Source organism: Cygnus olor, assembly GCF_009769625.2.
Source record: "Cygnus olor isolate bCygOlo1 chromosome W unlocalized genomic scaffold, bCygOlo1.pri.v2 SUPER_W7, whole genome shotgun sequence".
NCBI classification, from domain to species: Eukaryota; Metazoa; Chordata; class Aves; order Anseriformes; family Anatidae; genus Cygnus; species Cygnus olor.
The window spans coordinates 1,971,493-1,986,612 of NW_024429078.1; the positions used below are offsets into that span (position 1 = coordinate 1,971,493).

Here is a 15,120-nt window from a genome sequence, read left to right on the forward strand (position 1 = left end):
ATGAGTCAACAGTGAAGGAGCACAAATAGTACTTAAACTGTCATCCAAGTATGAAAATGGGTCACATAAAAATGGCAAGTTACAGCTCACTGAGCAAGAGGTTAGTCACCAAACATCTCACATTGCCACTAATGTCTTGTCGAATCTGTAGCATTCAGAGCAAAGTTACAAATGATAACAAAAATTTGAAGTGTTTGTCTAGTAATATACAGTCAAAAACCTTGCACATAATTCCAAAAGGTTAGACCAGTTAATCTAGAAACTGACTACAATTTATGTTACGGGTTTTCTTGCACTTCTTCACAGCAGCTCATGGAAAAAAAAAAAAAAAAACTTTAGTCTGGCTTCTTGGAGGAACTTGAGTTGTTGGTGATTCTGCCTAGTGAGTTTGCAGGGTGCTTGAAAAGTTTTTGTCCTAAAACACTATAAATACTACACGTAAGTGACAGATGTAAAGCACAGATGGAGGACCATGGAATAAGTCTGTGGCCTCTCACTGGAGTGATCACAAATCAGACTGGATCCAGTTAGATTGCCTTGTTTGGAAAGTCAGAATTGCTACACTGAATGTTCTTGAGCTATTTCACCGTGTTTTGTTTAAAGCGGATCTCCTGGACTTGGGGCCACTTTGTCCTTGTGACCCCTTCTGTCCAAATGTTACTTTCCACTTGTATGTCAAAACTTTTTTTTTTTCTTAGCTGCTCTACAGCTGGGTCATTTTAAAACTTGCTTTGAATATAACAAAAACTGATGGCTCCTTCTATAGAGGCATAACAGAACGCAACATTCAGGAGAGCTTCAATTTCTGGTTGTGTAGGCATAGTGTTGTCATGAGGGAAGCTAAGATGCTGGAATATTAACTTCAAAATCTGCTCAGCGATTGGAGTGTTGTAAAATATAGTTATGGACTAGAATATTCTTTTAAAAAGAACAAAACTGAAGCAATGAAGTCCAGGCATATTCAGTGTGTTTCTTATCATGCAACTTCCTTTGTATTGAGTCACATTGTGTGGTTGGGGTAGCAGAGAAAGAGTAGCTGCCAAATACAGAAACATGAGACTTAACTGAATGCATCAAATTCGTAAGGTTTTTGATACAATTTCTTCTTGTGATCTTAGGGCCTTTCAGTTATCTCGATGACGTCCCATTTAAGATAGGAGACAGATTTAAAACCCCTTCGAAGGTTGGATTACCCATTGGTTTCTGCCTGCCTGATTCTTCTCAGCTTGTCAGAGAAGCCCAGGTAAGGATGGTTTGTGCACTTCTGCTCTTTCCTCTGTGACCCTAGGTCTTCAACATGCAATGCTGAGAACTATATTTTTTATATATATATATATATATATATATATATATATATATATATATATATCTTCACTGTGCTATACTGTTATTTCACAGTCTGCTAGAATGTAGAGGAAGATAATATTGTAAGCCATGCAAAAAGTTTGTACTACTTGTCACTATTAAAAAGTCTGATGGCATTTATTTTAGTGTATCTACTCCAAAAAACCCACAGTGTTTTTGTGTAACAGGTAAGGGTTTAAATGCTACCCTGACATTGCTAAACTAAGTTGTATTTTTAAGAGGAAAGGTGGTAATAATTGAAACACCCATGCTATGGCATACCCTCAAACAGGGTTCTACAAGTATGACCATATTCTGTGCTCTCTCTCTTTTCCAGCCAAGCTGGGGTTCAAATACAGTACGCCTGGTTGGATTGCAACGCCTCAAATAAAATGATGTGATCATGTAGGCTATGCCTTGCACAGAACTACTTGGCTTTTTTACAGTTCTGGTGGGAGCTATTCAAAGTAGTAAAAGTGCATTGAGGCTAAATTGACCAAAGCCATGTACTTAGTATTTCATGTGTCTAAACGTGTGTTTGTATGTATACAGCTATGGTAGCTCTGCTCAGATGGCAAAATGTGGAATGAATAGTGCCCAGCACTTCTGCCAGTGAGTTGTGTTTCAAAATCACCTTGTTGATAAATTATATGTCCCATCTCTTAGAGCTAAAGGAAGGGAAAACTACTTAGTATAGAGTTGAGATAGGTCTCCAGGTTCTCTCTGGAGCCTGCTATGGGATGGATGGCACAGTGTGAGTCCCAGAAAAGCCCAGCGGAGGCGTAGCAAACCTTCCTGACTTGTTGCCCTTCAGAGCTAGGATGTCTTATTACCCATTTGGTTATGTGACATCATCCTGGCAAGCAGGCTGTAATTCTTGTGAGTCACAGGTAGGTTACACCCTGGACTTAGCTTTGTAGGCTGTGTTCTCTGAATGTTTTGTCATGATACGGAGGGCGCTAAGTGCGTTTGGTCTCTGTAAGATATTAAAGCTTCACATATATTTAGTGTGTTCAGAATTTTGTCCTCTCAGTCAGGCTACCACAGTGGCCTGTGTGCTGGTAGTGAGTAGCTTATCTAAATGTCTTATGTGCTAACCCAACCCTGAAGGAGCTGATGTCAAATGAGAAAAGTTTGTGGGATCCAGTCATGCCAAGAACAGTGGCAAAATCTGCTACTACAGGAAGTTGTTGTCAGAGTAGCCAGCATATCCCCTTTGGCTGATGAGTCCTTAGCACAGATATAAGAATGCTGATACTTCTCCAACCAGTGGGTCTAAAACTAGTGTCAGGTCCCTTAGGAATCTTTTAGGGGGAACTGATAAATACCTTATTGCTCTTTGGATGCAAAAATTACTCTTCTGTAGTATTGAATGCCTTGTTCAGTGGTGCCAGATCTGGGTGTGACTGTCTATCATGTGTGACATCGCTGTCACTGACACTTCAGGCTTCCACTGACTGCATCTATTTTCTTGTTGGAAGAGGGGGAGAGAGTTGTGAAACTGATCTTGTGATCATCAGTAGCTCTAAACAAAACTAAATGTAGGATGGACACAAAATATGAGATTCTGATCCAGACTATAGCCAGATTTTGCTGCAAGAGGTAAAATGAACTACTGCTGGTGTCTCCTAGTTTTGCCATTCTGTAGGTTATGAGAGATGCTGGGGAAAAATTGTCTGTCTGTGATGATTCATGTAGTTCTTGCTCTGTGTTACTTGTGTTACTTCTGCTGTAAAGTAGTAGCTGTGATTCTTATAACTTGTCTTTATTTTTTCCCTCTTTCCCTCTCTACCACTGGTCAGTATGACTTCTCCCTGGAAAAGAAAACAATCGAGTGGGCTGAAGATATCAAAAAAATTCAAGCTGCCCAGAAAGAAGCTGAACGCAAGGCAGAAGAAGCAATAGCAAACTCAAAAGCAGCCCCAGAGGACAGCAACAGAATGGGGTTCTCAGAGGGACCTTGCCCTGAGGCCATACCTCCTCCTATTAACCCCATCCTTGCTGGTCTGCAGCACAATAACATTCTTACTCCCACGCCAGCTGACAGCAGTGCTGTGAAGCAAAAAGTTCTTAGTCCACCTCGCCCCAAAGCAGACTTCAACCCAGCTGATTTTGAAAGTGAAGAAGACCCATTTGACAAACTGGAATTAAAAACTATCGATGATAAGGAGGAGTTAAAAAACATTCTGGAAATCCATGTCGGTACTACTGGGCCGGTTGTTGCCCAGCTGTTAGATAGCAGTTTGCCCAAAGGAGGGTCTGAGTCTGTGTTGCAAGATCAGGAGGTTCTGGCATCCATAGAAAGGGCCACGTTGGACTTCAAGCCCCTTCACAAACCCAATGGCTTTATCACTTTGCCGCAGTTGGGAAACTGTGAAAAGATGTCCTTATCTTCCAAAGTGTCCCTGTCCCCCATCACTTCAGTGAGCAATATCAAATCCCTATCCTTTCCTAAACTCGACTCTGATGAGAGTGATCAAAAATCACCAAAGCTCATGAGCACTTTTCACAGCACTACCTGTCTCCACAACGGCACTTTTCTCAGCTCTTTGCAGGCCTGTGCTCAGACTAAAGCTAGCGAACTGAACGGACACCATGTGGTTGGTCTTTCTGCTTTAAACGAGGACAGTGGCATGGAGACATCAACGTTATCCTCTTCAACCAGGCTGCCTTCCCTGGCTGTGTCAACAGTTTGTACGGAAGAAGAGTCGTCTCAAAGCACAGTGACCACGGTAAACACGCAGTGGATTAAAACTGAGTTTGTGGGGGAGATGTGGAGGTGTGGAGGCAAATGTTGATTCTAAAATGTCCCGTGGCTTTGTATTTAGTTTCATTTAATGTGTGGTGTGTAGATAGGACAGGTCATGTACAGTAATTCTTTTATGTGGCAAAATCATCAGCCCAACAGGTCTTCATGCTGACGGTTGTGAACCTCAGGCTACTGCTCACAGGCTTCTCCCTGCTCCCCTCCCATCTCTGAATTTGAAACCAATTCTGGTGACTTTTTTCAGCTTCTCAGCTCTTGTTGTTCATAGTTATACATAGCTGCATGCCTTTTGAGCTAACTGTAAGATTTCTTCCATGGTTTCTTACCTGTGAGGATGGGAGGATTGCTTTTTGGATACCAAAAGCAGTTTTGAAGACCATCTCAGATTTACAGATTTTGGTTGCTGTACAGCTCTGAGACAGGAGTTTGAAGCTTTGTTGCTTCTAACTTATAGCAAGTTCTGAGAGTACTTTGGGGACACCTAACTTGATGCCATCTGTTGTGGCTTTGTGAGTGGGAGTCCAGATTTGAGTGAACTTGGGCACTTTTTTCCAAAGAACCTAAGATCTGGACACCAATACTTATGAATTCTAATGGAAACTGTATAGCCAAATCTTCTAATTAGCTCTAAAATGTGAGATTTGGAAGGCTTCTTCTGTCCTGTGCACAGTGGTTTTGCGTTCTTGCTGGTGTACTGTAGGTTTTTGTGACACCATGTGCTCTAAAACTGGTGATGGTCCTTCTCTTCCCACTGTTCTTTCATCTCTCTTCAGGCTTAAGTAAATGCAGTATTATTTGAGAAATGCAGTATTCTGGCAACTAGCATATCCCTCAGAGCATAGCAGAACAGGTGCTTATGGATCACTAGAGCAAATTCAGTGCTGTAAGCTTTGGCAGGAGCAGCGGTGTGCTGAGCAAGTGCTTGCTGCTACAAATCACAGGTTTGAGGGGATATTGCCTCATTGTATGAGGCTCAGAGGTGAAGCCTTGGAGCATGACGTCTCTAGGGATTAACATGAAAGATCACTTACCACTAGGTAGATGGGCCTTAAGATAACCAAATTCTCACTGCAAGTACTTAAATCTCTGTGCTAGATTAAATCCTAGTGAAGACCGAGAGGGGAGGTGTGTTCTCAACAATGCTGTAAGGGAAGGTACAAAAGGTTTTAAAAACTAAAAAAGGAATTAACAAATAGACTTACTAGGAGACGTAATAAAAATCATCACTTGAAACTGTGTGTTTTGTAAGTAGCAAGCCAAGAAATAGGTATGTTGACAGAACTAGTTCTTTCCATTGAATTTCCAAGGCTTCTGAATATGCTTGTTTCCTATTTCCACAATAAGGTCCCAGTGGCTGGGAAAGGACAGCAGAGTTGCAAGAAGTTGAAGTATAGGCAAGGACCATAACAAAAATCCTCGGAGTATGAAAAGGATAGAGAAGGAAATCAGAGTAACCCATGTGGCTGACAGAAGGAGGACACAATCCTCCTACTGCAAGATTGCACAAGAAGAAGCCTAGTGATTTTATAAAGCTTCAATATACTTCTGTCCCAGTGTGTTGCACAGTGCTGTTTACATACATGTTTTTTCCCTCACAAGTTCAGAAATCATAACTTTTGGATTTGGAGTTACCACTGGAGCATGTTTTACCAGTAAATTGGATCTAAGGGTTTTTTGGATGCAAATAAACTTGTGATTTCTCTGCTGCACTGATTCTGGCCTGGGTGGTTCCCTTTTTCCTCGCGGTATTTCTTGAAGCTCACAGGTTTACTTTTTGCAACTTTGGCAGAGGAAGAAATGACTAGCGAAGACAACCAGTTGAAATTAAACAATTGTTTAGAGACCTGAATTTGTATGGAATGTCTTATTTGTGGAAATATTTGGTTATGGGAGGATGGACACTCCCGATGGACCATTCAGAATGGACACACTCCCAGATAGTGTACAAAGTCCCTAAAAGTAGGAACAGTGTGCAAGCATGGGCTGAAAGCACTGCATGCCTTCTTGAAAGGCACTGAAATGCAGGCTTGAGTCTTAAGGGAGCACAGCTTCTGAGTGGCCAGCTCTGGCTTTGTCTCCTGCAGTTCCTTTAGGTGATTCTGTCCTCCACTGGAAGTCCTTTGATCATGAGCACAGGTTATCAAGCTCAAGTAGATCAAGGAGCTGCTTTTCCATGACTTGAATCCCTGGTGTCAGAAACAGTTTGGGTTCTTCTCGCTGTTGCATTAATAACAGAGCATCGTTCATTTGGAGTATTTGATAACCAGCTGATTTTAGGGCTATTCCAGATCCCTATTTCACTGTATCCCATATTCTAGTGCTTTATGCTCTGCCAAAAGAGTCTGGAGAAGGGTGTAATTTGAAGAGCTTTCAAACCCCTCTTACGACCATCAGGACCAGGTTCTTGGGTAAACTAGTCTATCAAACTGCATGTGATTTCTCGTGCTTTGTCTCCTGGAAGAGAAATTGAGTGGCAATGTAGAACAAACCCCCGCGCCTCCCCCAGTCCTTCTTGGGGCCCAAAGAAGGACTTTCTGAAAGAAGTGGGCAAGTTTTCAAGCAATTGATGTTGGCTGAAAAATATTAAGAAAGGCCATATACTGAGGGTTTTGGCGAAGTGATTTCTTGCAGCTTCTTCTAATTCTATTTATTCGATTCTATTTAAGTCTTCCTGCATTTTAAATGTGCAGACCTTGGGCAAAGTAAAATAGAGCTGTTGGTTGGTTGTGCCCCTTGGCAGACCAGTTCTGCAGAAATGGAGCAGGTGTACAGCCCTGACACAGGTGGGTTTCCTTGCCAGGCTGTTTTGGAAACTGAACAGGCAGGACAGAGGAGGCCTCTCTGAACTAGATGTGCTACTGAAAATGGGTAATTTCTGTGCTGTCTGGCTGGAACTTTTCAAAGAAGCTCCCAATTGCTTATTTTTCTTCTGCCAGCTGTTTAATTAACAATTAACAGCCCAAGTTGGATATGAGAAGTTTGATATGAGTGATGTGAAACAGCCCTTTGAGGTGGCTACTTTAAGGTTCCTCTTGAAGTAAGAGCACTTAGCTCCTTTTCAACCCAGCAAAAAGTTTACTAAGGGAAATGTGGTTTAAACCGGCCAGCAGCTAAGCACCACACAGCTGTTTGCTCACCCTCCCCCCTCCCTCTCTGGGATGGGGGAGAGAATCAGGAAAATGAAGCCTGTGAGTTGAGATAGAGACAGTTTATTAGGACAGAAAAGAAAGGAAAATAATAATAATAATGATATGTATATACAATGTCCACAGAGTTTGTGTAGTCCATGACTGACTTCGAGCTCGATCTGTAACAGCAGTCTTTACGGGCAGAAGAGATGGTGTGTGATGTTGGATCGTTGCATGCTGAAGCCCGTTCTCGTTCCATCTCACCGCTGTGCTTGTCCAATTCTATCAAAATTCATTCATCATTATCTGCGTGGCTGTTACTGTGATACCATTAACGGGACATTGACATATAGCAATCACAATCGTGATGACATACAGTATTAGATAATAATTAACATAATACAATTCAACTCATGGGCTATTCTCACCCAGTATTAAATCCCCTTGAGGTACACACCGGACCTCCCCATTCTTTTGCATTACCCACCAAGTGCATCCAGGTCCCTGGGCAAAAGCAATCCCACGAATGGGTTTGCCTTTTCCTGAGGCAGGAGTAGCCCAGACTGTCTTCCCCAGCATGTTTCTTACGTGCACTACAGGAACTTTATCCCCTTCTACAGTGCGTAACAGGTTTGATTGGGCAGGTCCAGCTCAGTTGGCAGACTAACCAGGTGGCCTTTGCCAAATGCGTATCCCAATTTTTGAATGTCCCAGCACCCATTGCTTTCAGTGTAGTCTTTAACAGTCCATTGTATCACTCGATTTTCCCGGAGGCTGGTGCATGATAGGGGATGTGATACACCCACTCAATACCGTGTTCTTTGGCCCGAGTGTCTATAAGGTTGTTTTGGAAATGAGTCCCGTTGTCTGACTCAATTCTTTCTGGGGTGCCGCGTCGCCATAGGACTTGGTTTTCAAGGCCCAGGATAATGTTCCGGGCGGTGGCATGGGGCACAGGATATGTTTCCAGCCATCCGGTGGTTGCTTCCACCATTGTAAGTACGTGGCGCTTGCCGTTGCGGGTTTGGGGGAGTGTGATGTAATCAATCTGCCAGGCCTCTCCATATTTGTATTTCAGCCATTGTCCTCCATACCAAAGAGGCTTTGACTGCTTGGCTTGCTTGATTGCAGCACATGTTTCACAATGATGAATAACCTGTGCTATAGTGGCCATGGTCAGGTCCACCCCTCGATCACGAGCCCATCTGTATGTTGCATCAGGCCTTGATGGCCTGAGGTGTCATGGGCCCATTGCGCTATAAATAATTCACCCTTCTGTTGCCAGTCCAGGTCCACCTGAGCCACTTCAATCTTAGCAGCCTGATCCACCTGCTGGTTGTTTCTCTGTTCTTCAGTAGCCCGATTCTTGGGCACATGAGCATCTACATGGCATACTTTTACAACCAGGTTCTCTACCCGGGCAGCAATATCTTGCCACAATGCAGCAGCCCAGATGGGTTTGCCCCTGCGCTCCCAGTTGTTCTGCTTCCATTGCTGTAACCACCCCCACAGGGCATTTGCTACCATCCATGAATCAGTATAGAGATAGAGAACTGGCCAATTTTCTCGTTCAGCAATATCTAAGGCCAGCTGAATGGCTTTCACTTCTGCAAACTGACTCGATTCACCTTCTCCCTCAGCAGCTTCTGCAACTCGTCGTGTAGGACTCCATACAGCAGCTTTCCATCTCCGATGCTTTCCCACAATACGACAGGACCTATCAGTGAACAGGGCATATTTCTTCTCATTTTCTGGTAGCTTGTTGTACAGTGGGGCTTCTTCAGCACGGAGCACCTCCTCCTCTGGTGATATCCAAAAATATTTGCTTTCTGGCCAGTCCATAATCACTTCCAAGATTCCTGGATGATTGGGGTTTCCTATTTGAACCTGCTGAGTAATCAGTGCAACCCACTTGCTCCATGTAGCATCAGTTGCATGATGTGTAGAGGGGACCCTTCCTTTGAACATCCAGCCTAGTACCGGCAGTCGGGGTGCCAGGAGGAGCTCTGCTTCAGTACTGACCACTTCCGAAGCAGATCGAACTCCCTCATATGCTGCCAATATCTCCTTTTCGGTTGGAGTGTAGCGGGCCTCAGATCCTCTGTATCCCCGACTCCAAAACCCCAGGGGTCGACCTCGAGTTTCCCCAGGTTCTTTCTGCCAGAGGCTCCAGGTGGGGCCATTCTCCCCGGCTGCGGTGTAGAGCACATTCTTTACATCTGGTCCTGCTCGGACTGGCCCAAGGGCTACTGCATGAACTATTTCCTGCTTAATTTGTTCAAAGGCTTGTCGTTGCTCAGGGCCCCATTCAAAAGCATTCTTCTTACGGGTTACTTGGTAGAGCGGGTTTACAATCAGACTGTAATTTGGAATATGCATTCTCCAAAACCCCACGACACCTAGGAAAGTTTGTTTCCTTGTTGCTAGTTGGTGGAGACATAGCTGTTATTTTGTTGATCACATCCATTGGGATTTGACGACGTCCATCTTGCCATTTTATTCCTAAAAACTGGATCTCTCGTGCAGGTCCTTTAACTTTATTTTGTTTTATGGCAAAACCGGCCTTCAGAAGGATTTGGACTATTTTCTTCCCTTTCTCAAAAACTTCCTCTGCTGTGTCACCCCACACAATGATGTCATCGATGTACTGCAGGTGTTCAGGAGCTTCCCCCTGCTCCAGTGCAGACTGGATCAGTCCATGGCAAATGGTAGGGCTATGTTTCCACCCCTGGGGCAGCCGATTCCAGGTGTATTCGACTCCCCTCCAAGTAAAAGCAAACTGTGGCCTGCACTCTGCTGCTAGAGGGATGGAGAAAAATGCATTAGCGATATCAATTGTGGCATACCACTTGGCTGCCTTTGATTCCAGTTCGTACTGGAGTTCTAGCATGTCCGGCACTGCAGCACTCAGTGGTGGCGTGACTTCGTTCAGGCCACGATAGTCCACTGTTAGTGTCCACTCACCATTAGACTTTCGCACTGGCCATATGGGACTATTAAAAGGTGAATGGGTCTTGCTGATCACTCCTTGGCTCTCCAGTTGACGAATTAGCTCGTGGATGGGAATCAGGGAGTCTCGGTTGGTGCGATATTGCCGCCGGTGCACAGTTGTGGTAGCGATTGGCACTTGCTGTTCTTCAACCCTCAGCAACCCCACAACAGAAGGGTCCTCTGAGAGACCGGGCAAGGTAGACAACTGTTTAATGTCCTCTGTCTCTAAGGCAGCTATGCCAAAAGCCCAGCGGAACCCTTTTGGGTCCTTGAAATATCCTCTTCTAAGATAATCTATGCCAAGGATGCACGGAGCATCCGGGCCAGTCACAATACGGTGCTTTTGCCACTCGTTCCCAGTTAGACTCGCTTCAGCCTCCAATACAGTTAACTACTGGGATCCCCCCGTCACCCCATAAATACAGATGGGTTCTGGCCCTTTACAGCTTGATGGCATTAGAGTACATTGTGCACCGGTGTCTACTAGAGCCTTATATTTCTGCGCGTCTGATGCGCCAGGCCATCGAATCCACACAGTCCAATAAACTCGATTGTCCCTTTCTTCCCCCTGCCTGGAAATAGGAGTAGCAAGTTTCTCAGAGAACCCCCCCATTTTGTGACTGTTTTACCTTGTAACCCACATACCCGTGCCTCTAGGGTCAAGGTAGATTTTCCATCCCATTTTCTCATGTCCTCTCCATGGTTACATAGGTAAAACCACAGGGTGGCATGGGGTGTGTACCCACCATATCGTCTTCCTTGCACAGAAGGACGCTTACCCCTGATAGCTGAGACAGTGGTTCATTCAGGTGGGGAGGAAGATAAATTCTCTTTAAGTTGGTGGACCTCTTCTGAAAGTTTCTCCACAGCCAAAACGCAGGCCTGTAGGGAAGAGGAGAGACTTTCTTCATACTGCCGGAGTTGTTTAACCACTTCATCCACTGTGGGTTCCTCGTCCTCTTTCCAGGCCATTACTGCCAATGAGCTGGCATATGATGATGGTGCACTCCGTACAAACTTCCACCACATGGGTCGTGTACAATTGACTTTATCTGGATCTGTGGATATTTGTCCATTGTCTAGGTCCCTATAAATCACCTCCCGTATGGCTAATTCCCTCAGGTACTGGATTCCCTTCTCCATGGTGGTCCACTTGCCTGGTAGACATACAAGTTCTTCCTTGAAGGGATACCTTTCCTTCACAGCTGACAGGAGACGCCTCCAGAGGCTGTAGCCTGGTGCTCCATCTCCAATTGTTTTGTGAATGCCTGCATCTCTAGCAAGGGATCCCAGCCGCCTGGCTTCCCTGCCCTCTAATTCCACACAATTGGCTCCAGTGTCCCAGCAGCGGAGCAGCCAGGTGACAAGCTGCTCACCTATACAGCGACCAAAATCTTTTCGCACATCTCTTAGCTCACGCTGGTATAGGGTTCGGGTAGTTACTGTTGTTTTTGCGACATCTTCATCTTCATCCTCCTGTTCCTCTGATGGCCCGGCCTCGTCTTCTCCATGCTTAGTCTTAGCAGGAGTTTCTCTGTGTTCTAAACAATCTGATTCTCTAAACCATTTTTTCACCTTGGTTACGGGTGCAACTGGCACTGGTACAGTTTGTTTCCCTGGCTCACCCTTGGGGCCCAATGTAGGGCTTGGAGTGGCCGCTGGGCCTGTCTCAGGGGGTTGAAGTGGCCGCACGGTCTGTCACTGGGGTTATATTGGCATTGAATGCAGCTCGGTAAGCATAGGCCAAGCCCCAGCACGTTGCAGTGATTTGTGGATGTCTGGTACTGCCAGGGCGATGACACACCTTTTTCAAGTACTCTACCAGTTTTTTAGGATTTTGCAGTTGTTTGGGGGTAAATTTCCAAAGCACTTGAAGGTGCATGCTGCTCTAGATGCTTGCCCATATCCCCCACTCTCCCTGCCACTCATAACTATCCTGCCTCAGGACAGATCTCTGGATGACACTCTTAAGTATTTGTTTAACCTTAGACAAAACCTGAAGTGCATTCAGGAGACATAACAATAAGAACATGCTGGTCTGAACATCCCAAGGATATTCAAAGTTTTGGTAAGCTACCATAACTCGCCTGGAGGAGAAGAAAGGGAGAGTGAACAAATGGGAAAAAACATCTTCCCCTGACCCCTCCATAGATTTATTTATGAAGGGGGGTGGGGGTGGAACCAGGGACACTAGAAAGGAGCCTGAATGTGACATGCCAGTTCTTCTGGGTGAGCAATGTGCTAGCAAGACCTCGCAGTCTTGTGTCTTGGTGAAGGATGAGGATGACAGAACATTTTGCAGGAAGGACACAAGGGTTGGTGAGAGGTTGGTAACTATGGAAACACCTGAGTATGGTCAGGAGGGTATTAGGGCTTCTCCTTCCCAAAAGGTGACCCAGCTGAGGTGCATTTACACTAATGCATGCAGTATGGGCAACAAACAGGAGGAGCTGGAGGCCACCATGCTAGTAGGAAACTATGATGTAGTTGCCATCATGGAAACCTGGTGGGATGATTCCCATGACTGGAGTGTGGCCGTTGATGGCTACAAACTGTTCAGAAGGGATAGGCGAGGAAGGAGGGGAGGTGGAGTTGCCCTCTATGTTAGGAAGTGGATAGCTTGTGAAGAGCTGTGCCTGAGAAACAGCCATGACCAGGTCGAGAGCCTGTGGGTGAAAATCAAGGATCGGTCCAGTAAAGGACATCTAGTGGTTGGGGTCTGCTACAGGCCACCTGATCAGGGGGAGTCTGTTGACGAGGCCTTCTTGCTTCAGCTGCAAGAACTGTCGCACTCACAAGCTCTTGTCCTGATGGGGGATTTCAACCACCCGGGTATCTGCTGGGGTAGCGGCACAGTGGGTTCCAGGCAATCCAGGAGATTCCTGGAGTCTGTTGAGGATAACTTCCTGGTCCAGGTAATAGACGGACCGACCCGAGGTGAAGCCTTACTAGACCTGGTGCTCACCAACGTGGAAGAGAGCATTAGAGAGGTTAAGATTGGAGGCTGTCTGGGCTGTAGCAACCATGCCCTGGTGGAGTTTGTGATCTTGAGGAATATGGGTCTGGCAAAAAGCAGAGTCAGGACCCTGACCTTGAGGAGAGCAAACTTCCGGCTGCTCAAGGAATTACTGGCTGGGATCCCCTAGGAAACTGTCCTTGAGGGCATAGGAACGGAACAGAGCTGGCAGCTCTTTCAGGACACCCTTCTGAGAGCGCAAGAGCTCTCCATCCCCCAGCAGAAGAAATCAAGCAGAGGAGGCAGGCGACCGGCATGGCTGAGCAAGGACGTGCAGCTTAAACTGAGGGAAAAGAGGGAAATGTACAGGAAGTGGAAGCGGGGTTGTGTAGCCTGGGAGGAATACAGGGGTGTCGTCCGGATGTGTAGAGATGGGATCAGGAAAGCCAAGGCACAGATGGAGCTGAACTTGGCAAGGGATGTGAAGAATAACAAGAAGGGGTTCTACAGATAAATAGGCAGGAGGAGACAGGCCAAGGAGAGTGTTCCTCCTCTGATAAACGAGACGGGAGAACTGGCTTCCTCAGACACAGAAAAAGCTGAGGTACTCAAAAAGTGCTTTGTCTCAGTCTTCACTGGTGGTCATGTTTCCTATGTCTGTCAGGACCCTGAATGTCGAGGAGAGGGTGAGAGGAGCGGATTCCATCCCACTGTGACAGTGGAACAAGTCCGGGACCACATAAGGAAATTGGATGTGTATAAGTCCATGGGGCCAGATGGTATATATCCCAGGGTGCTGAGAGAGATGGCTGATGTGGTTGCTGAGCCGCTCTCCATCATATTTGAAAAATCATGGCTGTCGGGTGAAGTCCCCGGTGACTGGAAAAAGGGAAACATTACTCTCATTTTTAAGAAAGGGAGAAAGGAAGACCCGGGGAACTACAGGCTAGTGAGCCTCACCTCTGTGCCTGGGAAAATCATGGAGCAGATCCTCCTGGAAGACATGTTAAGGCATGCACGAGATAAAGAGGTGATCCGAGACAGCCAGCACGGCTTCACCAAAGGCAGATCTTGCCTAACCAATCTGGTGGCCTTCTATGATGGAGTGACGGCATCGATGGACAAAGGAAGGGCGATGGATATCATCTACCTGGACTTGAGCAAAGCCTTTGATACTGTCCCTCACCACAATCTTCTCTCTAAATTGGAGAGGTATGGATTTGAAGGATGGACTGTTAGGTGGATAAAGAATTGGTTGGCTGGTCGCAGCCAAAGGGTTGTGGTCAACAGTTCTATGTCTGGGTGGAGGCCGGTCACAAGCGGTGTCCCTCAGGGGTCGGTCTTGGGACCGGTGCTCTTCAACATCTTTATCAATGACATAGATGGAATCGAGTGCACCCTCAGCAAGTTTGCAGATGACACCAAGCTGAGCAGTGCAGTCGATACAATAGAGGGAAGGGATGCCATCCAGAGGGACCTGGACAGGCTGGAGAGGTGGGCCCATGCGAACCTAATGAGGTTCAGCAAGGCCAAGTGCAAGGTGTTGCACTTGGGCTGGGGCAATCCCAGGTATTTATATAGACTGGGCGAAGAAGAACTTGAGAGCAGCCCTGCGGAGAAGGACTTGGGGGTCCTGCTGGACGAGAAGCTGGACATGAGCCGGCAGCGCGCGCTTGCAGCCCGGAAGGCCAACTATGTCCTGGGCTGCATCAAAAAAGGGGTGGCCAGCAGGGAGAGGGAGGTGATTGTCCCCCTCTACTCTGCTCTTGCGAGACCCCACCTGGGATACTGCATGCAGGCCTGGGGCCCCCAGCACAAGAAGGATGTGGAGCTCTTGGAACGGTCCAGAGGAGGGCCACTAAGATGATCAGAGGGCTGGAGCACCTCTCCCATGCAGAAAGGTTGAGGGAACTGGGCTTGTTTAGCTTGGAGAA

At 46.2% G+C, this 15,120-nt stretch overlaps 1 protein-coding gene across 2 annotated transcripts in view; it reads left to right on the forward strand.

Moving 5' to 3' along the window:
• The window catches only part of LOC121063015 (ubiquitin-associated protein 1-like), a 70,207-nt gene that overhangs the window by 42,924 nt on the left and 12,163 nt on the right, over positions 1-15,120 (forward strand). For both annotated transcript variants that reach the window (XM_040543322.1, XM_040543323.1), the window contains 2 exons: positions 1,119-1,243; positions 3,147-4,076. In XM_040543322.1, coding sequence (XP_040399256.1) covers positions 1,119-1,243; positions 3,147-4,076 — 1,055 coding nt within the window. The remainder of the gene's footprint in view (positions 1-1,118; positions 1,244-3,146; positions 4,077-15,120) is intronic.